Raw genomic sequence first — 23,140 nt, forward strand, 5'->3', positions numbered from 1 at the left:
ATGGCTTGGCTACGCTCAAATATTTAATGTGTAATTTTGTATTTTTTTTTTTTATTGAAGTGGTATTTTTTAGCATCAAACCCCGCTGAAAAAAAAAAGGGGGGGGGGGGGTTAGACTGTAGTTTGCTTTTTTTTTTTTTGAATATTTAAGATCTATTTTTTAGCTTCAAACCCCGCTGAAGGAGGGTTTAAACTCAAAACCCCTTTGGCTTTGCTCATAGAACTTTGATTATGTAATTTGTTTTTTTAGCGGCCCCCGAAAGGGGAAAAGACGCTATTACTTTTTGGTGAAATGTCTGTCCGTTCGTCCCGTTTAGATCTCGTAAACTAAAAAAGATAGCGAAAATCCGACATCATGATATTTTAGTCCGTTCAAAGTTCTGATGAAACGGATACTTTTTTCTTTTCTAAAAGCGAAAAATCTAATTTTTAAAATCATTTATGTAAGCTGTTTTTTTCATAAAAATACAGCACATTTACAACTATTCACTATTAATAGTAACAAACACTGGAGTCTCTTTAGTAGGAGAGATACCTACCTACCATATTTGTAATAGATTTATTCAAACGGTTGTTTATTTTGTGTAAATAATTTTTTTTACATTTGTATTGCTAAGTTAAGTAAGAGCTGTCAATTATACTAACTACTACTAACCCTAACCCTTTAGCTTCGAAGAACAATACCAGGAAAAGAAGAAGAGCAACACTGGGAAGACAACATGAAAGAATGGACGGGTCTGCCATTGAAAGACGTTTTATACTAGTCAAAAGAGAAATGGATAAAGACAGTCACCAAAACATTTGCTGTGCTCCAAGACAAAAGGTGAAGGCGAAGGTAATTAAAAAGATAAGGAAGAAGAGAGAAAGAAGAGGGGTTAAGACATTCGTTTTCAATCTTGCCTATTATGCAGATGCTACGCCTATGAATTAAATGTGTTATATCAGTTTTTATCTATCAGTACGTGACACTAGGCTGGCAGCGAGTTTATCCTCAGACGACCGTGTCACTGTATCGCCTGTCTCCTGGTGCTGTCTTGTTCTCTCTCATCACTTGTGTGGCGTCCCAGCTTTTCATAGCATCATTTTGTTTTTGTGTGTTTACATTCGTGACCCATATAATTGTCCTGAACAGTGTCCGTGGAGTGACGTGGACCACAAACTAAAATTAATTGTGTTTCTATACTTGTACAGGGGATTTAGTTAAGCTACTTAAAATCATAATTAGTAATTTTGTAATTGTCATTTCTATTGTTTAGCATAAGCAGGGGCTTTGGTGCTGATGTAATTTCGGTTAAAGTGAAATTAAGAGTTAGTTTAAATATTGTATAAATAGTTTTATAAATGTGACTACAGTAGCTAAGTATTTGTTTCTAGTTAACTAAATAGTGTGGACTAAATATTTAGTGTCCAACATTACAGCAAGCATAATGTTACAAAAAAATAATGTTCTATAACTCTTGTTTAACTAAGGAGGAGCGAGTTAACATTTCATTTACCATTCAAACTCTTTGCTTTATGTTTCTTTAAGAAACAATTTGGGATTAACGTTTTTGTGAATTAGTTTGTTTAAAGACACTTGATTCTTGGATAGAAAACTCTCTGGTATGTACAATTTAAAAAAAATAAAAACAAAACATATGATTGTAAATAAATTGTAATTAAACCTCGTTTTATTATGTTCGTCTTGGAAAAATGAGGTTAATTCTATTAACGTGAGAGATTTATTGTAGCCTACATAATGTTTTTGTAACAAAAATTATGAAAATAAAATTAACAAATGAAATATCCCACCCAAATGTAAATAGATTTCTAAAGTCTACCTGAATCAACAATCCACTGATCTACCAACAGGTTTAAATCAGCATGAATTCTGCACCAGGTCTTGACCATTGGGCTGATATTTTGATAGTCATTCTTTATTTTATAGCAGTACTTATTGTTGGCTTGTGGGTAAGTTTTTAATTTTCTTTCTTTTAAAAATTACAAAATTTCTATACTATAAATTCTAGTACACATATGAAATTAGCTAGCCTGCCTAGGTGGCATTCGAGCATGCGACGCCCGAGCATGCTACCCTGTCTCATGGTGGCGCCCGGGCATGCTATACTGCGACATAGTGACGCCCGGGCATGCTACCCTGCCTAAGAGTGGCGCCCGGGCATGCTGCCCTGCCTCGTAGTGGCGTCCGGGTGGAAACGATCGTAGGAGGAGAAGATTATGCCAAACTGGTAGCGAAACAAGAATCTCGTGGGAGTTCCTAAGGGGGTGCGAGAGTATTCCCAATGTAATGTCCCAGGTTGTGAAAGAGCTCCCACAACCATGACAACACTCAAGGCGCCGTTCCTCAAGCCCCGCACATTTACCCTGATATGGAGAAGGAAAATAGCAAAGGTTTCCGGTTGCGCTCGGCCTTCTCTAGTCCAAGCGTCCGAGTCACTGGAAATGACAGAGTGAACATAGACACTAGTAAGACCCTCTTCCAGACAGAACACTCTGTTCAATCTCGCCGGTGAGAGGGAGCTCTTGTTCGCTTTTGCTGGCCTTGAGTTTCAAGAGCCTAAGACAGTTTCAAATTACAAAAGTAACATTTTTATTTCAAAGCTATCATCTTTTATGAAAGAATTTTTTTTTTCAAAGCCACTTTTATGGAAGAAGTTTTAGCATTGTGCCCTTAGTTTCTTTACATTGTCTGGTAGCCTTGCAAATGTAGACGCCATTACGCAGAGAAACAACTCAATTATTTATTTGTACATGAAATCTAGCTTGCAATCTATTTGATTATACAGAAACGATTGTCGCGCTGTTTCCATAAATAAATTGGGCAATGTGAGGTTCATCTTTAAGAAATACAAAAAGAAAGCACATGAGCTGCGTTCATAAAGTAAGCTAAGTAAGAAATTTGTAGCATGATGCCAAAGTTGGATAATTATTTCCTATGCTTTATATGTAGGATAACCTTTTAAATAAATTTATTTAAGAAGCTGATAAAAGGTACCCATATTAGAATCTAAGTAAATGTAATATGCCCTTTTCGACACCAGAAGAATTATGGTTTCATTTTTTTAGTACCATTGGTACGAAGTTTGTAATAGCGTTGTAATCAGATGCTTAAAAACTATAAAATCACAAGATATCTGTGCATTTAAAATCGGGCCCGCATATTCACTAATACCACGTGGTTATATCTGAACATACAAACATATATAGCATAATAAAATAAGGGAATAAAAATTGGCAAACTGGACAGTCTATCCTATTGTCTTCTATTGCGTTGACTAAAAGTTATGCCCCTTTAGTGTGGAACTCGTCCCTCAAATTGACCATCTCTACATTATTTTGCTCTTTAAAAAAGAAAGATAAATTTTTAACACGAAGATGTATCTAGTAATTGCTTCATATTTTCATAATATAACAAATTAAATACATTTTTTAAAGGGAAAGAATAAATACGATAGAAGAAACTTAACTAAGTTTGTGCTCCTTAGTAAGTCTGGCTCCTTGTCTAGTTATGTGGAAGCTGTCAGTATGATAGTCCTGAGGTGAAACCCTGCCCACTGCCATCCCGTGCCATCTTGCAGGATGCTTGATCTAGGTTATAGTGATCTTTAGTTCTGAAGGAACTTTAAAAAACTTAGTTTTAAAAACGTAGTCTAGGTTGTAGATGCTTTTTTTTCTTTATAGTTTCTATTAATGACTATAATTTTCTGTGTCTGAAGTCACTATGTCGACCAAACAGAGGAAGTATCAAAAGTTATTTCTTGGCAGGAAGAGATTTATCTTGGTGGCCGGTAAGTGGACAATGTATGTCATCTCCATAGCCTTGATGATTGTTTAAACTAGATCAAAAGCTATTAGACTAGTTATGCCTACCATGTTTCAGCATAAGGAGAATATAGACTTTTGAATACCGACTCTTGACAGCATAAATTTATGAAAGAAACCTGTAATGATTAATAGCTAAATAATAGGGATACATCATGCATAACACTTTGTCAGAACTATCATTGTTAATAGCTGTCTCTGTCTGTTTCTCTCTCTCTCTCGCTCTCTCTCTCTCTCTCTCTCTCTCTCTATATATATATATATATATATATATATGTATATATATACATGGGCGTAGCCGGGGGGGGGGGGGTTGAACACCCCCCCCCCGAAATGAAATCCCCCCGGGGGGGGGGGGGGGGAAACGGGCTTTAGTGACTGATTTTTTGCTTTGATTTTGTTTATTTTAGGTGAGATTTTAATACTAAACCATCACTTGTCCCAGCGCAGCCAAGGGGGATTTGAGTTTAAAACCCCCTAACAGGGGGTTTTGAGTTTAAAAACGCCTACCGGGGGGTTTTGAGTTTAAAACCTCGTACCAGGGGTTTTTGTAGTTAAATCCCCCTCTTCTATAAAACAAAACAAAAAAAATGCAAGCGACAATCCCCAAATTCCAGAAGAACAGTTAAGGAAGATTTTGATTTTAAAACCCCGTCCAAAATTTACGATAAACCCCCTCTTCAATATGAAAAAAAAAGCAATTTATGCACTCAAAATGTTATGAGCGTAGCTCAATGGGTTTTGACTCAGTTGTAAGTTTAAACTCCCCTCCAGTGGAGTTTGAAGCTAAAAAATACATCTTCAATAAAATAAAAAAAAAGCAAATTACACACTCTACAATCTATGAGCGTAGAAAAGGGGTTTTTAGTTTAAACCCACCGCGGCGGGGTTGGAAGATAAAAAATGCATCTTCAATGTTAAGAAAAAGCAAATTACGCAACTCAAAATGCTACAAGCGTTGCCAAAAGGGGGTTTTGGGTTTAAATCACCCTTCAGAAGGGTTTGATGCTAAAAAAATACCTCTTCAATATAAAAAAAGCAAAAAACACACTAAAATTATTTGAGCGTGGCCAAGTTAATTGGGGGTTTTGAGTTTAAACTCCTCTCCTTCAGATGGTTTTGAGTTTAAAATCCCCCCTACAGAGCGTTTTGAGGTTGAAAACCTCTATCTTTAATATTATTTCTGAAGCAAACTACAGTACAGTTACCTATATATATATATATATATATATATATATATATATATATATAGAGAGAGAGAGAGAGAAAGTAGCGCTATATAAAAGCTAAAAATATATATATATATATATATATTATATAGGCCTAAATATATATATATATATATGTGTGTTTATGTGTGTGTGTTTGTTTGATTCTAAAAAAAAAACAACAACATAACATGTTTTGTAAAAACTTTCAAATTATTTTTTTTCAAAATCTCAATTTCATTTTGCTGAGCCGAGTCCTCAATGTAATCAGTACAGGACCAAAGGAACGCCACATCGCCTAAAGAAAAATTTGGTTCAGAAATGTCGTTTGTCTGATGTGATAGACTTTTTTTTTCAAGGACACAAAAGTATTAGTTTTTTTTTAGTGACTTAATTTTTAGCGGCCCCCGGAAGGGATATAGACGCTATTATTTTTGTGTGATCTGTTTGTCCGTCGGTCCGTCCCGTTTAGAGCTCGTAAACTAGAAAAGATATTGATAATTCGACATCATGATATTTTAGATCATTCAAAGTTCTGATGCAACAGCTACTTTTTTCTTTTCTGAAAACGAACAATTTAATTTTTATGATCAAGTATGCAAGCAGTTTTTTCCATAAAACTACACCATTTTTACAACTATTTACTATTAATAGGCTATTTTGTAAGGGAGATAACTATTTACAATATTTTTAACACATTTATGCAAACTGTTTTAGATATATTGTCAAAAATTATTTTTTTTTACAATTGTATTGCTAAGTTATGTAAGTTCTGTCAGCTGAACAACTATATTTATAAAATAATGTTTGCTTTTATTTTTAAAAGAAAAAATCTATTTAGAATGCATATAAGTGGAACGTAATTTAAAACAACAATTATTAAGTAGTTTAATCATGTTCCATGATATACTGCATGCAACCGCAGCACGGCACGTCCCTCACTTTCACCTATCCCTTGTGTTGGTGCCTTTGCAGTTGGGGCACCACATAAGATCTGTCAACCTTATTTCTCCATTCTTCTCTGTCATTTGCCTTTGACAGAATTTCATTCTGATATTCTTTCTGAAAATATTGAAACCTGCCTTGTTACCTACCTGGGTGGACCACATCGATGGCCACTGCACTCTCCATAAGTTTGTGTTTCCTTAATTTCTTAATTTAATTCCCTCTTTTTTTTTTTTTTTTTTTTGGTAAGTGGATAGAATCGTTAATAAGGAATTCTTAAAGTATTTAATTGAAGTGGTGATTTTGAAATCATCTATGCAGACGTTTTAATGTAGTTTCGTTTCTCAATCCATTCAACTTGCATCCATTTTTGTTGCTGTCTAAAATTATTACTTGTACAATAGATATATAGTTCGTCCATCGTGGTTCGATGACGACCACTTTTGTCATCCAGGGGGCTGAGGGCTTTTGGGGGGGGGGGGGGGGTATGACTAGTGACTTGCGCTGAGATTTTAATCAAAGTTAGGAGGATTTGCTCAACACGTCGACCTCACTCTCTCGCCCTAAAGTCCGTCCTTTTCCCGAAGCAAGATTTGGTCAAGACGTCCGGGGACAAGTTTGGGTGCAGTGGATGACCAGAGACTTTCTGTTATTGTCTTGTCCTGCTCTAGAGTGCTCCACAGCACTGTGCTGGTAGTTGCCTTTCTGTCCGATTTGTCTAGTTTTGTGACGTTTCGCACAGGCCGCCAAGTCCAGACTTCACATGCTAGGTTTGACAGAACCTCAGTGTGGTGAGTGTCATGGACACGTCAGATACCCTCTACCTGGTTTAGCCGGCCAGTCAAAGCTGTTTCCGGGGGGTGGCCGCTGCGCATGCTACAGCTTCTGGGAGTCACAGGTGAGAATTGGGTACCGAGTGGGGACAAAGAGTGAGCCAAGCTACCCTCAAAAAGAGTGTCCACTAGAGGTGCTAGATACCCCATACAAGAGATATAGGTCTATGGAGATTACATTGTGTTGACATTTTTTTAAAAGAGCAATTACGTATTAAATTCTGATTGATACAAGACATATCACGTATAACCCAATCCTGTTGAAAAACTGTTGGTGTTTTGATATTTCACTGTACATTTCATCTTTACATTTAATATTGCACAGGTCCTCACAATGGTCGTAAGATACCGTCACATAGTGTCATAACAGTGTTTACATAGTTTATCCATTGGATAAATACACTGCACTCTCCATAAACATTCTACATTAAAACAGAAGATCCAATCGTTTTTATACTCCTGTTTTATGTGGACCATAAATTCTAATAAATCATAACCATGTAAATTCTAATTCTAAAACAAAACAAACAAAAAAATGTTTACATTTGTTTGGACCAAGGCGAGAATAAGCTTTACTGACACGGTGACACAGTTTGTATTGTGTAAACTTTCAAAGTTTCCTTGATAATCCAACTCTATCTAGTCTAATCCACCTCTTTTTCTTTGTCGGACACTCTTTCTCTATCTTTCTGTTCAGATAACAAAGTTAAGTCCCTTGCTTTGTAGACAGACATAAAGAGATCAAATTCCCCTGTTCCATTTCCCTGTGTCCAGAATTATGCTGACCCAATCTTGTACCATGGTCTTTTTTTGTTTGTTTTTGTTTTCTGATATATAGGCTAGTCCGCCAAAGTGGTTCTCACGTGTATTGGCTCTCCCAGTCCAGTGGTTCTTTAACATTAAGGTTGATCCAACACAGTAGCTCTCATAAATATGTGCTGAACTAAAGATTCTCAGACACATCAGCTACCACGTCACCGCGATTCTCATAGATAAACCGAGTGATTCCACATGATATACTCAGGGTTCTATTTGTCCTGGGCAAGATTTTTGAGGAAGTCCCTACACTTTTCAAGCTTCTCTATAATTGCACTTAATATTATGGCTATCTCTAAAAGCGTGTCTTCTTGTCTTCTTATCTTATATAATACAGACGTTACTTCAAAAAAGAAGATGATTACGTCCTACGCATTCATGCATTCAGTCATGCATATTAACCAATGACTTAAATTCTGCCAAGTCAAATGAGAATATTCGTTTGTTATGAATCTCACTGCTCTATTTTGTGTCTGTTTCAGTTTCTTAATGTTTTCTTGAGTTGAGGGGTCACAAACAGAGGATGCACATTCTATTATTGGCCTAACCAAGGTTAAATAACATTTTAGTTTTATGTTCTTATTTGATTTATATAATTTATATATAATGTCATATTTATGAAGTAAAAAATTGTAGTACTTGTGCATTTTATATTTGTCCTTTTTTTATATTTTAAAATATATTTGTCATCTAAACAAAAGAGGTTAATTCTTCTGCATAAATTCGCTTCACATCTGGTAGAGATTTTCATATATGGCGGAAAAACAACGTATCAATGGATAGTTTTTGGCGTATCCGGTGTACAAAATAAGGAAGTGCTGATCAGCTGTGTTTTTTAATTTATTTTTAAAGATATTTAATAGTTTGTGTGCAAATATTAGCACCGCAGTATCAAGACTGCATTCTGCCATTATTTCATTTCGTTTTTTTGTCAGACACAATTAAAAACCATACAACATTATGATGTTAAGGGACAAACTAATAATTATTTTATTTTACTAACTTTAATCCGTAGAAAAACAAAATCTAAAGAAATACTCAGAAAGACGCAAAGCACATTTTGTATTCCTTATGCTAGAACAAATGTGTACAAGTTCTCCTTCTTCCCTAGTGCCATTAGAGAATGGAATGGGTTGCCTGAATCAGCCAGGAAAATCAACGATTTAGCAGAGTTTAAGTCATTGATGAACATGCAGACTAGATTGACACGTGAAATGCTTAGCACGTAATTATCTTCTTTTTGAAAATAACGTCTGTAATATATAAGATAAGAGTTTTGAGTTAGAACACAAACACAAATTCAAGATATGTATCATTCTTTTTAAAGATTTAATAAAATAAACAGATAGAATGTGGCTACACCACTGCAGACTAAAATGTCCAGCACCAAAACGGAGACGCGAAAAAAAAAAAGGCAGCTCTAAAGTATCCTGCATCAGCCTTTCGCCAATGATTACAGTAAATTAGGTAACACTCCATCCTTCCACCCCAGTGGAGTTACAGGCAGTTACAGCCCATGGAGGTCTCGGCCTGCTTCAACAGATCCTTCCATTCAGATTTCTCGAGCTTTTCGTCCCCATGCCCATGGCTTTGGATCGCCTGCATTTTGATTTCGCCCGTATATTAGTTTTGCTTCTCTCTTCTCCCGTGTGAAAGGTTCTACATGGAATAGTACTACTTAGTAATAAGACCTACTTGCTTACTTTCAGTTACAATACATAATAAAACACAAGGGTCTGAAGTTGTTATAATGTAAATATCAAATGTTTTAATGGGAATGAAAAGTAGAAGGGAAAAAGCAAGTGCATATTAAGTAACTAAACATTTATTGTTCTGTTTTTACAAAGCTTATATCTACTCACTCGGTATGTTTTCATCTTTGGTAAAAAGTGTGTACACGCTATTTCTCCCACACCCATTCTAGGATCAAGTTGAAACTTCGCACAAATATTCTTTGAGATAGACAAGATTACGAATCAATTTTTTTTTTAAGTAACCAATAGTTTTAATGACGGAGTTATTCCCATTTAGATAAGCATTGTTTTTTTCTTAAATGAACTTTCGTTATATTATGTTTGTTGAGTCTACGAACTACTGTATAAAGTTTGAAATCTCCTTCACGAAAGCAACAAGGAATAAGTTCTTAACAACTTTGTTGCAAGGCAGTAATGTAATGCGCCTAGTTGAAATCTAAGCACTGGATGAAATGGCTCGCTTGACATTATCACGTTACCCGCTAAGTAGAATCTAATTTGACATTCTGATCTTCAGTGTTTGGTGATTGATTATGTATTCTAGTTTCACTTTACATACTGGGAGTATAAAACGTTTGAACATATTTTTTCTAAAATTAAGACAGTGTGGACATGAAGTCTATAAACAACTTCCCTGTACAGATAACAAAAAATATTGGCTCTATTCATATTTTACGATAGCTAACGTATTTCTTTCAAAATGACTGAAATATATTTTTTCTGCGCTGTTTTGTCGGCGCTATTTTGTTCGCGCTATTTTGACGGGGTACTATATATATATATATATATATATATATATATATATATATATTCATGGGCGTAGCCAGGGGGGGGTTCTTGGGGTTCAAACCCCCCCCGAAATAAAATCCCCCCCCAAGTCGGAATTTAGTGACTGATTTTTTGCTTTGATTTTGTTTATTTTAGGTGAGATTTTAATACTAAACCATCACTTGCCCTAGCACAACCAAAGGTGTTTTGAGTTTAAAAACCCTTACCAGGGGGGTTCGAGTTTAAAAACCCCTACCAGGGGGGTTCGAGTTTAAAACCCCTACCAGAGCGGTTCGAGTTTAAAAACCCCTACTAACGGTTTTGAGTTTAAAACCCCCTACCAGGGGTTTTGAGTTTTAAACCCCCTACCTGGGTTTTTGCAGTTAACTCCCCCTCTTCTATACAACAAAACAAAAAAAATGCAAACGAAAATCCCCTAATTCCAAGAGCACAGTTAAGGAAGATTTTGATTTTAAAACCCCTTCTAAAATTTACGATAAACCCCCTCTTTAATATAAAAAAAAAGCTAATTACGCACTCAAAATGTTATGAGCGTAGCTAAATTGGTTTTGACTCAGTTTTGAGCTTAAAGGTAAAAGGTTTGAAGGTAAAAAATACCTCTTTAATAATAAAAAAAAAAAGCAAATTATACACTAAAAATAATATGAGTGTAGTCTATGGGGTTTTGAGTTTAAACTCCCCTCCAGTGGAGTTTGAAGCTAAAAAGTACCTCTTCAATATAAATAAAAGAAAATTACTCGCTCTAAAATCTATGAGCGTAGTCAAAGAGGTTTTGAGTTTAAACCCCCGCCATCTTCAGTGTAAGAAAAAAAGCAAATTACGCACTCAAAATGCTATGAGCATAGCCGAAAGGGGTTTTGAGTTTAAACCCCCATTCAGATGGGTTTGGTGCTAAAAATACATCTTCAATATAAAAAAAAAAAAGCAAATTACACACTGAAATTATTTGAGCGTAGCCAAGCCAATCGGGAGTTTTGAGTTTCTTCTACAGATGGCTTTTTTTTTAAAGTTTAAAACCCCTCCAGATGGTTTTGAGTCTAAGATCCCCATACAGAGCATTTTGAGGTGGAAAACCCCCAACAGAAGATTTTGACGATAAAACTTCTCTTTTCGATATAAAATCTAAAGCAAACTACAGTCACTTAATTCCAAGAGCGTATTCAAGAGAGGTTACACATTTTTACCAGTGGCAGGGCTCCATTAATAAACTGCAGTGAATAGTCATCTACCGAAATCGAAAAACACTAAATGTAGCTCAACAAAGATGGCTAAGACAGATTTTAGGAGTCAGTTATAGAGATCGGATCTAAATCAAGGAAATCCTATGCCGAACTGGGAGTCGACCCCTTAGTAAGATTGTGAGAGAACGACGCATGAGGTTTGCGGGACATGTTCTCCGACAAAATGAATTACGCATAAGAAGAGTTGCAATGATATCCTTGTACAACTTGACGCCACTCATTCATGGAGTTCCTCATGGTAGGTGAGAAGAGGCTTCAGACATTACCAGTGACAGATTTTTATGGAAACAGCTTGATGGCAAATGCGCCGAACGACGAGGGAGGGTCTAAGTCAGTAAGAATAGCACATTAGGTTTTTGAAATAGAACTTTTTAATAGCAGGAAAATGCACTGTAGATACTGTAGATACCTCAGAATATGCATTTTGTTGGTTTTCAATATCAGAAATAGTGCTTGGCGGCGGGGCTTCGCCCCGCGCTGGGGGAGCTCTTAGCGCTCCCCCACACCCCTTTACTAGTAATGTCGGGGAATCTACAATTTTTTCACTAACTCATGGAAGAACCTATTCAAGGCACAATAAACGTCTTCCGAAAGAATGAAGGGTCAGAGTGTAATAAAGATTATGTACACACACACACATAAATACATATAATTTTTTTTCGTGGGGGGGGGGGGGCAGAAAAAAATTCATCCCCCCAAAACCCCCCCCCCCGAAAAAAAATCCTGGCTACGCCCATGATATATATATATATATATATATATATATATATATATATATATATATATATATATATAAATATATTTGAATTTGAAAATCCTCTCGGACCCCCACCTCAGGGGGGATCCTAAAATATTAAATATTACGCAAAATGCAGCGGCCCCCTAAAAAGTAAAGCCCCCCTGCCCTTCAAATGATGGCTAATTCCTAACTACGCCACTGAATATAATGACTGTTCCGTGTAAAAGAAAAATGAAATTTAAAAATATATATATCTTAGTTTTGTGGTCAAAATCAGCAGCGGTGAGTCTCCATGTTTCAGTTTAGTAATGAAACACATACCTATCGTGGTATTGAGAAATTGTTTAATTAATAATATTAATATTTTTATCCTCGAGGAATTTTTTTATAAACCGGCTAGTCAGCTCCGGATAACAGCAATGGTAAAAGTTATAAAGTATAAACGCATTATGTTTTAATCAGCTTCTTCCCTGCTTCTTGATTTTCAAATGTAAAATCCTTTACAGCTAACAACATTCTTAATTCTTTGTGACAAGATCCACCGTTTGAACACACTTCAAAGTACGCAATTCTTTTTTCTTCTTTATTGAAGCTTAATGTCCCACAATGATTAAGAGGCAAAAATATTGCCAAGGGGGAATTCAATTTTTTAAATCTTCAAATTGTTTCCCTTTCTCTACAAATAACTCTTTCTTCAAAGTTCACAAAAATGTAAAGCTTCGTCGTCTGCAATTATTCAAAGGAAGTGACAGACTTCCTGAAATTATTGTTTCAGTTTTGATGTGTTTGTGACTTTAAAATACAATTTAAAAAAATGACATTACGCCCCTTGTTGTTCTAAGACAAAATGAAAAACAAAACCGGCCAAGTTTTCCAAATCTGTGGTAGCCTGCAGGCATTGGAATAAATAGTGCATAAAGATTACGGTGTCAAAAATAATATTTTTTTATTCAACGATCCAGTTTCATCTCATTCTCAATGGCTGCCAAACGTAAAAGATTGTATGTATTTGTTTTTAAAGCCTATAGGCACTCTGTTTGTATCTAGTGTATAGAATGTTTTGTTTTTATTTTTCAAACGTGGCGATTGGGTACAAATATAGTTACCATGAAATAAGGTCTATTTAAAACTCTTTTTAAAACTCTATTTAGTCAATAAAAAGGATTGATAAAGCATGTTGAAAAAAAACACAGTAATTAACCTACTGTTTAATTGCAGTAAACGATAAAGTATTAGACCCACTGACTAAATGCATTAAACTATAGTGTATTTGACCCACTGACTAAATGCATTAAACTATAGTGTATTTGACCCACTGACTAAATGCATTAAACTATAGTGTATTTGACCCACTGACTAAGTACATCAAACTATACAGTATTTAACCCACTGACTATGTGCAAACTATACTGTATTAGACCCACTAAGTGCATTAACTTATATAGTATTGGACTGACTGGCTTAGTTTACTAAACTATACAAAATTGGACTGACTGGCTTAGTTTACTAAACTATACAAAATTGGACTGACTGGCTTAGTTTACTAAACTATACAAAATTGGACTGACTGGCTTAGTTTACTAAACTATACAAAATTGGACTGAATGGCTTAGTTTACTAAACTATACAAAATTGGACTGAATGGCTTCTAAACTATACAAAATTGGACTCCAGTACTTTCCGTTAATGATGAACTTAAAGCTAAACCAAACTAAAAGCTCTGATTACTCACAAGTCAACTGTGGCCTGGACAAAGAAGCTTTAAAATAGTTTCTGGTCGCGTCATTTATTGGCTTCCATCCTTCTACATTCTAACAATAAAAGGTATGTACAACTTAAATGTTCATTTCAAACTTTATTACGTCTGTAAAGGGTGAAAAAAAAACTGGAAAAACAATTAGCCTACAATGACTTCATTGTTTGTATTTCTAACAGTTTAATGTAGTGATTTAGTGACTTTGAGTCTATTCGATTTAATATTACTTTAAGATGTCAGCAAACAAGAAAGCACTTCAGAATGTTATTGATTCAACAGACTTTATTCTTAAGGTTAGCATTGTTAGTTTCACAACACTAATGAACAACAATTATCAGAGAGTTTTGTTACAAATTTTGGATGTAAATGTTTTTGTGTTGCACGCTCATTTTATTCGAAACAGAAAGAGTTAATGTCGTAAAAGGGGCTTTGTTTAATATTTTAAATTTAAAAAATCAGTTTCACCTATTTATGTGTGTAAAGAATGGTAAGAGTCACCTTGATTTTTTTTTTGAAGGAGCACAATCTTGGTTTTTTTTTCCTTGTTAGTTATAAGTTGTATTTATTTTTATTTCAGGTAATATAATCCATATATCTACTGGCCAGTTTTTTTTTTTTTTTTAAGTTTATAATTATAATCTTTTTTCACTTTCCTCTATCCCTCTCTTTTATAATCTTTCTCTTTTCTCTTTTCCTTTACTCTTTATGTTCGTTTCAAAATATTACCTATAAGCCTACGATTGATATACAACACATTTATTTCCGAGACCTTTCTTTGCCTCATGTATATTTTATAGACCATATATACCCAGATGTATTTCCACTATCTCAATATACCATATTCTTAATTGCAATACACCAAGTCAGTGTTTCCCAAACTTTGTCATTAACAAAACACTTCGCACATTCTGAGTATTTAGCGGAACACTTTGCTTATTTTTGGAGAGATGAATTCACATGCCGGCCTACTAGTTAGTTATTCCAGTACTTCATGGAACCCCTATTCAGGCCTCGCGGAACACTAGTTTGGGAAACACTGCCCTAAGTGTATTTAGGAAACGTCTGTATCTCCAATGTCTGTCTACCAGGTTGGTGCCTCTCTGTTCAGCAGTAACATAGGTAGTGAGCACTTCGTGGGTCTGGCTGGGACAGGTGCTGCGGCGGGGATTGCCATGGTGTTCTATGAGTGGAATGTAAGTAACTTGACCTTCACCTTCTGTACGAAAACAATCATTGGTGTCTCTTGTAATGTCTCCGTGTGTCTTGGTGTGTCTTAGTGTATTGGTTTAATTCAGGGGCGGACTGACTGTCAAAATCGGCCCAGGCGTTTCTATACAATCCGGCCCACAAATTGTAGATCATGCTGGGCATCCAATGCCAAGTCTACCTGACTTCAAAATGATTGTCAAGTTGGATCATTTATCGATAACTGTAGGCATACTCCATATCTTGATAAGAAGTATAGGCCTTGTGTTGCCTTATAATCGATAAGTATTTAAGATGAAGCCTACTAGTAGCATTATCTACGGATGTAGGCTGTTACAACATATCGGAAAATGTGTTTATAGAGTAGATTCTGCATTTTTTTAGTGGATTCAAATTAATTACTAAATATGTTATATCAAATTTAAGGGCATAATGATATATCAACCGAAAAATAAACTATCCATATCCTAGTAACCGGAGTGTGTAAATACTACTATAATCATTTCAGAAAGTTTACACTGTGATAGTTATCTTTCCTTCTAAATATCTATTCAAATGAAAGCTTGTAGAACTCTATCTAAACGTAACATTACATCCAAGCTAATCAAATATCCCAGGTAGTCCAATCTCGACACTAATCGGCTTAGAAATGAAAGCAATCGATGGAAGATTGTTTCAAAACAATTTATAGTCCACAAGACCGGGAGTGTTGGGTTTATTTTCCTGTCCAAGATGTGTTTGAGATAACGTCAAAAAATGGACATCGTTGAGAACAATACGGTCATGGTCATCTGAAACATTTAATACGGTCATGGTCACCAGAAACAGTTAATACGGTCATGGTCACCAGAAACATTTAAAGTAATCCAGGTTCTTGCATAAGTTGGTGAATTAAAACCACCTCAAGATAGTCATTATGTGGATTGAGTTCAAGTACTTTTATATATATATATTTATATTACTACTGTCTCCTTCAGTCATAAAGCGACTATGAATGATTTCATAGAAATGAGATGAATGCCTGGGCATTAGCTAAGGTCGGAACAGACATCAATTTTTTTTCGAAAGCTTTAATAAAGATCCACTTTAGAATGAAAATACTTATATCTTAAGGAGTGCCACACTTTGAGGGAATATTTACATTTATTGTAACTTTCCTTAAAAAAATATTTAAAATACATATTTAGGTTTTAAAAAAATGTATAGTTTTGTATTTGAGCAGAGTAAGGCCTTTGGTAGACGCTCTGTCGCAAATCCGAATCTGTATTTACTTATTACGAGCATTCTACAAGCGTACACTCATGGACATATCTGTCTATGTCAGCCGTTAAATTGAAAAAAAAAAAAAAAAATTTAAAAAACTTTAAAGTTTCTGACCTGTCGAAATTCTGATATATTTTTCTCTTTTGTGGAGGCCCCTTTCTTGTGAGGTTTTCCCGGGCTCTAGCCCCGCCTGCTCTCCCTTAAATCCAGCCCTGGTAGCTGCTCATTTTCCTAAAACAAAAGACACTCGTTTTTCTTTTCTTCACTTCAAAAGCTTCTTTAATGTGTTTGTTTGTTTGTTTGTGTTTAATGTGTTTAAGGAGTAGTAGACAGATGATTTAAACTCTTGGAACTAAGAAGCTTGTGTTTTTCAGTCGATGTTCCTGGTGGTTGTACTGGCTTGGTTTTTCCTCCCAGTCTATGTTTCAGCTGGGGTAAGTATCGGTAAACTAAACAAGAAGAACAATAAATAAAAAAAAAAATTATCTAATAGGAAGAGTTCCGCATTTACAGCTATATATTTCAATAATGGAGAAGTTATTTCGATAAAAAAAAAATTATTTACCAATAATTATTTGACTAATTAGTCAATTTTTAATAGATTCATGATTTGTTAGGTAGAATAAATAATTGTTTAAAGTTTCAACTTGTTCCGAGAATGGGTGGGGAGAAATCACGTGTACAATTTAAGGGAACAAACCCTAAATATTTAGCCATAAATACTGGAATACTGAAGAAATAATTTCCCTTGACGTTATTAATCATAGTACTTAGCATTAATTAATTGACTAATTGGTTATTTTTTTTTATTGATTCAAGTATAGTCTTTGCCAATAAATAATTGTGCAAAGTTTTAATTTGATCCGCGAATAGGCGTGTGAGAATTAACATGTTCAAACTGTTTACCAGACAGAGTGAGTTGATATAAGCTTTGTAAAATATGATAAAATACATGAACAGGCAAGTCTTGATGTTCTTCTTAATTGTAAACTTCTGGTTTCAGTTTAATTATACAAAAAGACCCAGAGGTTCAATGGGTCGATACAGCACCTATACATCGACTTATTGGTGACTGAATGTCAAAAGTCGATTAGCTGCTATTATGGGGCCTCGAACACAAAGCTTGATATGGGGATATACCCATTTCGATTAGTTGCAATTTCTTTTTTCTAAGCTCCTAAAGGTGCATCTACAGGCAAGCACTCCCTCCATAAAAAAAAGTGAATCAAAGTAGTAGCAGTAAAATAGTGATTCGCTACACACAAATACAAAAATAATACAGATAACCATATAGCTTTAGTTACTTAGTGTCTAAGTATTTTTACAAAGCTTATATCAACTATGTCTGTCTGTCTGATAAAAGTTTGTACGCGTTATTTCTCCTACACCCAATCTCGGATCAAGCTGAAATCTTGCACAATTATTTCTTTTACCCGACAACACAGGAATCGATTAAAAAAAAAACAATTATTAACTATTGGCAATTAATTAATTTGTTTGGTATCTCAAATAAGGGAAAGAAATTGTACTTGTCTGAAGTGGTGGTATAAGCTGAATTAGTCCCCTTTAAAAGTCGCCGCTCTAAATTGAAACAAACAATATAAAACTGTACAATTTACTGTAGAATTTCACTAGCACAGTGGTTAGCACGTCGGCCCGAGCCAAAAGTTCGAATTCAGGTAGTTCCCCCCTTTTCTTGTAAATATTTGTAAAAACTAATTACGGTAAGATCCACCCAGATATCTCTTTCTTACTTTCCCCTCTTTTTCCCAACTGGTCCAGATAAGTGATTGAATCATAGCATAGTGAGAAAATAAAAGCATGAAATAGCGCTTAACAAAAACAATAGGTTAAAATATTATTAATCTCACAGATATATTATTCTAAATCAATTACACATTTAATTACATGACTGATCCAAACTAAGTGATACAATTACACTTTGTATAACCTTTTTTTTGTAAAATAATGTATTAAAAAAAAATTCTTGTTATATTTAAGTTCCAACAACATGAGTCATCACAATATAACTTTTAATTGTTTTATTTGATAGGTATACACACTTCCAGAGTTCATGGCTAAAAGATTTGGTGGAGCGAGACTTAGAATTTATTTGAGTTGTCTGTCGCTAGTACTCTATATAGTCACCAAATTAGCTGTAAGTATAACAATATACTTTTCATTTTATGATATACTTCTGATAATTTCAGAAACAATCAGCAAATATTGCTTGACTAAACTGTGTAAGCAATTTGGTATACAAAATATGAATTTCTAGTCATCTCTTGTACCAATTCTAGGTAAGCATCTATGCTGGAGGTTTGTTCATCAAACTAGCGTTAGGATGGGATATGTACATTTCCATAGCTGGACTTCTCCTAATCACTGGCATATATACAGTCATGGGTTAGTGATCGATCTTTAATCTGACTAAACTTCTCTGTTACGTTCCATAGTATCATTTAGTAATTGAAGAGTTAACAAAATAATGTATTGATTGACAGGAGGACTGGCTGCAGTGATCTACACTGACACATTTCAAACGTTTATAATGACAGTTGGTGCTGTGGTTTTATCTGTAATCAGTAAGTCAATACATCTGTAGTTCTTGTTGGTCAGCAGTGTTCAAAATGAATTGGAAGGGTGTTAATATACTCGGTCGTTGGTTTGACAGCTAGTGCAACTAAATGGTTTGACAGCTAGTGCAACTAAATGGTTTGACAGCTAGTGCAACTAAATGGTTTGACAGCTAGTGCGACTAAATGGTTTGACAGCTAGTGCAACTAAATGGTTTGACAGCTAGTGCAACTCAACCACTGGCGGATCCAGGGGGGGTGGCGGTAGGGGCGATCGCCCCCCCCCCACTCGGCCGACCCCCCCCCCCGAAGGGGGGGAGGCGGACGAATTATAGTATAGAATTCACACAATTTGTATGCGAATTTATTACTTATGTTAATAATATATACTAATTATTTATATTTCAACCTATTTTTAGATTATTTCGCCCCCCCCTTTCTAGTATTTTGGCCGATTTGGTAGGGTCGGGAGGGGGCGATGGCATCAATCCCCCCCCCCACCATAAACTTTCGAGTGGGGGTTGGCGTCCTATTTATTTGTAGAAATCACAGCTTGCTAACAGAATCTAAATATCTATATGATTAAAACTTGTTATTGGTATTTTAACCGGTCTTTATATAATTTCGTTCACCTGTTGGCCGATTGGAAGGGGAAGAGCGAATACCTCCACCGCCCTTCCCATCTAAACCCTTTGAGTGGGGGGGGGGTAGTCCTACTTTTATGGAGAAATCATAGTATGTGAACAAAATTAGTCGAATATCTATATAATATAAACAGGTGGAAGTGCGATACATGCAATCCCCTTCCCACCATCGGACAAATCAATACTTTTTCTTTTTGTATTATAGTAAGAAATTACAAAATTACAAAAATCTGTCACTAATATAATTTATATATGCTATAAAGTAAATTCTTATATCGAGTCGCCCAACCCCTATTCTTTAATGCAAAATACAATCAATAGCAGAAATTATAAAAAGGAGCGAGAATTGATCGTTTTCATTTTACCGCCCTTGCCCTTTCCAGACAGAGTTTGTGTAATTTGACATGAATTTATCATAACTATTTTAAGAAAGACTTTGCTTTGGAAAAGTTATAATTCAAACGAAAGTTTTCAATATAACAGTAACGGTTGAGATTAGTTCAAAAGCTAGATAATCTTTTCCTAGTCGACTTTTTCCAACCTTTACTCTATCTCATATTTTTCTAGTTAAATAAATTTAGGACTATAACTCATAATGTATGCTAGAATTTTATTGAATATTATTAATCGAATTTTTTTTTTTCGGCGGCGATCCTCAAAACCTTAATCTAAATATGTGGGGTTTCTAATCTTTTCAAAGAACAAATCGGTTTTATTTGCAATGTATTAAGGGACTATAAATTCATATTAGAATATTTTTCTCATTATTCAAAAGGCACTTTATAATAGAATGAATAATGAGCTGTAGGGCACGAGAATGCGTTACTGCAGTGAAGAATGCCAGAAAACGCTTTTAGTGTCGAGGCTTCGCCCCGAACCTCACTGATGAATAATAAGCTGTAGATGTCAGGAGAATGCGTTTCTGCTGTGAGAAATGCAAGAAAACGCTTTTGGCGTCGGGGCTTTGCCCCGAACCCCACTGATAAATAATGAGCTGTAGATGTCAGAAGAATGCGTTTCTGCAGAGAAAAATGTAAGAAAACGCTTTTGGGCGTCGGGGCATCGCCCCGAACCCCACTGAAGAAGCTTACAGCGCGCTCCCAGACCCCCAAGCTTGCAAGAGAAAGACTGTTTTTTTTTTTCTGTTTTTTTCGCCGAAGATTGAGAAACAGACTTATTTTATTCTCATATATCGAATATATATATATATATATATATATATATATATATATATATATATATATATATATATATATATATATATATATATGCTGTACGCACGTTTATGCATAGGGTTAGGGTTTACTGGGCGTTAGGGTTAGGGTTTGGAAAAAATCGCCCCCCCCCCCACTCCAAAGTTCTGGATCCGCCAGTGAACTAAACCGATGTAGGTGTTTTTATATTTGAATGAAATAACTTGTATCGCCTAACCCTCTCACCATCATCTTGTTAAAACACACACACACACACATTCCATAACACACAGTTTATCATATGACAGCATAGAAATTAATGTTCCTAGTTATGATGTATGAAATCTCTTGTTTACATTCCAGCAATACTTCTAAGACAAAGCATATTTTGATTTACTTGAGCTATAAATTGAGGTCCTCACTTTGGAGCAGTCTACGTCACGCGTTTCAATGTTTGCTCCTTCAGTATTCGTTTTCCTCTTTTCAGTCTGTTTTTCTAAGGGGAACGTGTTTCGTTTTAAGGGTATAGTCTTAAGGATAGAGTCTTAAGGATAGAGTCTTAAGGATAGAGTCTTAAGGATAGAGTCTTAAGGATAGAGTCTATGCCCCTTGAAACTCATAAGATGTTAGGTCACCACTTTGCGTGGGGGAGAGTGCCGCTGTGGTAAGGAGATTTCTTCATTGGTGAAACGATATCGGTTTGCTTATCAACTATCCTTTCTATCCTGAATATCCTTTCTATCCTGAATATCCTTTCTATCCTGAGTATCCTTGCTATCCTGAGTATCCTTGCTATCCTGAGTTTCCTAGCTATCCTGAATACCCTTGCTATCGTGAGTATCCTTGCTATCCTGAGTATCCTTCCTTTCCTGAGTATCCTTGCTGTCCTGAGTATCCTTGCTATCTTGAGTATCCTTGCTATCCTAAGTATCTTTACTGAGCCACGTTTATCTTCAGTTTGACTTTTGTGAATGACTTCAATGTCGCCGTAGGGACGTTCTTATTATTTCAAGGAGTATAAAGATTATTATTATTATTTAAATTTAAGAAAGTCTTAAATACTTATGAACATTTTTCTATATTTGTGTTGTGAATCATGTTCAAGATATTGGTTAACTAAATATGTTATTGTATGTCGATAACAAACACATTTCTTAAGTTTCAATTTGGTTTTAAAAAGTATTCTTTTTTCTATTGCTTGTTTTTTTCTGCTCTTGCCCAGGCTTCAATAAAATCGGTGGGTACAAACAGCTGGTTCACAGGTACATGATGGCAGTACCGTCAGTCACAACTAACGTGACATCAAGTTGCGGAAGACCCAGGGAGGACGCATTCCATTTGTTTCGAGACCCTGTCAACTCGGACAATCCTTGGCCGGGCATTCTGTTACAGTCGAGCATTGGTTGCATGTGGTACTGGTGCTGTGATCAGGTAGGCCGCTACACAACAGTATGTAAATCTTCAAAATTACCGACTTTCTTTTAACTCTTTCTCTCCTAATTGACGATGCCAACGTTGATTTAACCCCATTAAACTACATTGATTTTTGGATGTATAAACTTTAATTTGTGTTGTTTAAAAAGAACAAAGAACGTGCATCCCTATATAATTCGATACCAAAAAATAACATTTTCTGATAACAAACAACAAACTTATTAAAGATTAATCCTAACAGGATAGTGAAATACAAATGAGCAAAACGAATAATACAATCGAAACGAGAAAAATAATTACGGAGAGAAAGAGTTAAAAGAGAAGATTATTACTCCCCAGTCTTGTCTTAAGAACATGGAACGGGTTGAATTAATCAGCCAGGAAAACTAAAGAGAGTTTACCTGTAATGAGCTTACACAACTACGTTAACATATTCATTGGTGTAGGGCAATATAATCTGTTATTTTTTTAAAGGAGCGATCGTAAGCTATAGGAAAGATCAAAGTAAATAACGAGTATTGACAATAATTGACATGCTGAGCTACTTAGTTATTTGTATTTACTCATTATTTTGAACACATCGCTATTTCGCAGGTCATAGTTCAGAGGTCACTTGCAGCAAAAAATCTGAGCCATGCCAAAGGAGGCTCTTTACTAGCAGGATACTTGAAACTTACTCCATTATTCTTCATGGTGTTTCCAGGAATGATCAGCAGAGCTTTATATCCAGGTAGACTCGGATCACTGCTTATAGTAGTTGACTAGATTTGTAGGTGTAATACATTTGAGTATTAGTTATATTTAAAATAAATCAATTCAATCTATATACACGTAGGCCAATTAATACAGTCACTGATTTAATGAATGATTTGAACGAAATCTCTGGAACGGATTTGTATGCAAAAAAATTTACAAGGGTTC

The 23,140-nt window shown here is 35.3% G+C and overlaps 1 protein-coding gene across 5 annotated transcripts in view; it reads left to right on the forward strand.

Annotated features, from left to right (window-relative positions):
* Positions 1-1,010: 1,010 nt before the first annotated feature.
* The window catches only part of LOC106052370 (sodium/glucose cotransporter 4-like), a 30,334-nt gene continuing 8,204 nt past the window's right edge, over positions 1,011-23,140 (forward strand). Inside the window, exons 1-11 of one of the 5 annotated variants that reach the window (XM_056042153.1) lie at positions 1,011-1,232; positions 1,375-1,602; positions 1,852-1,950; positions 3,717-3,788; positions 14,992-15,096; positions 16,747-16,806; positions 18,426-18,530; positions 18,673-18,778; positions 18,877-18,957; positions 22,008-22,216; positions 22,814-22,949. In XM_056042153.1, coding sequence (XP_055898128.1) covers positions 1,864-1,950; positions 3,717-3,788; positions 14,992-15,096; positions 16,747-16,806; positions 18,426-18,530; positions 18,673-18,778; positions 18,877-18,957; positions 22,008-22,216; positions 22,814-22,949 — 961 coding nt within the window. In that variant the 5' untranslated portion in view covers positions 1,011-1,232; positions 1,375-1,602; positions 1,852-1,863. Of the gene's footprint in view, positions 1,603-1,851; positions 1,951-3,716; positions 3,789-14,991; positions 15,097-16,746; positions 16,807-18,425; positions 18,531-18,672; positions 18,779-18,876; positions 18,958-22,007; positions 22,217-22,813; positions 22,950-23,140 lie in introns of all 5 variants that reach the window. The other 4 variants (XM_056042154.1, XM_056042155.1, XM_056042156.1 and 1 more) reach the window with 4 other exon arrangements.

Source organism: Biomphalaria glabrata, chromosome 9 (genome assembly GCF_947242115.1).
Source record: "Biomphalaria glabrata chromosome 9, xgBioGlab47.1, whole genome shotgun sequence".
In the NCBI taxonomy this organism is placed as follows: domain Eukaryota; kingdom Metazoa; phylum Mollusca; class Gastropoda; family Planorbidae; genus Biomphalaria; species Biomphalaria glabrata.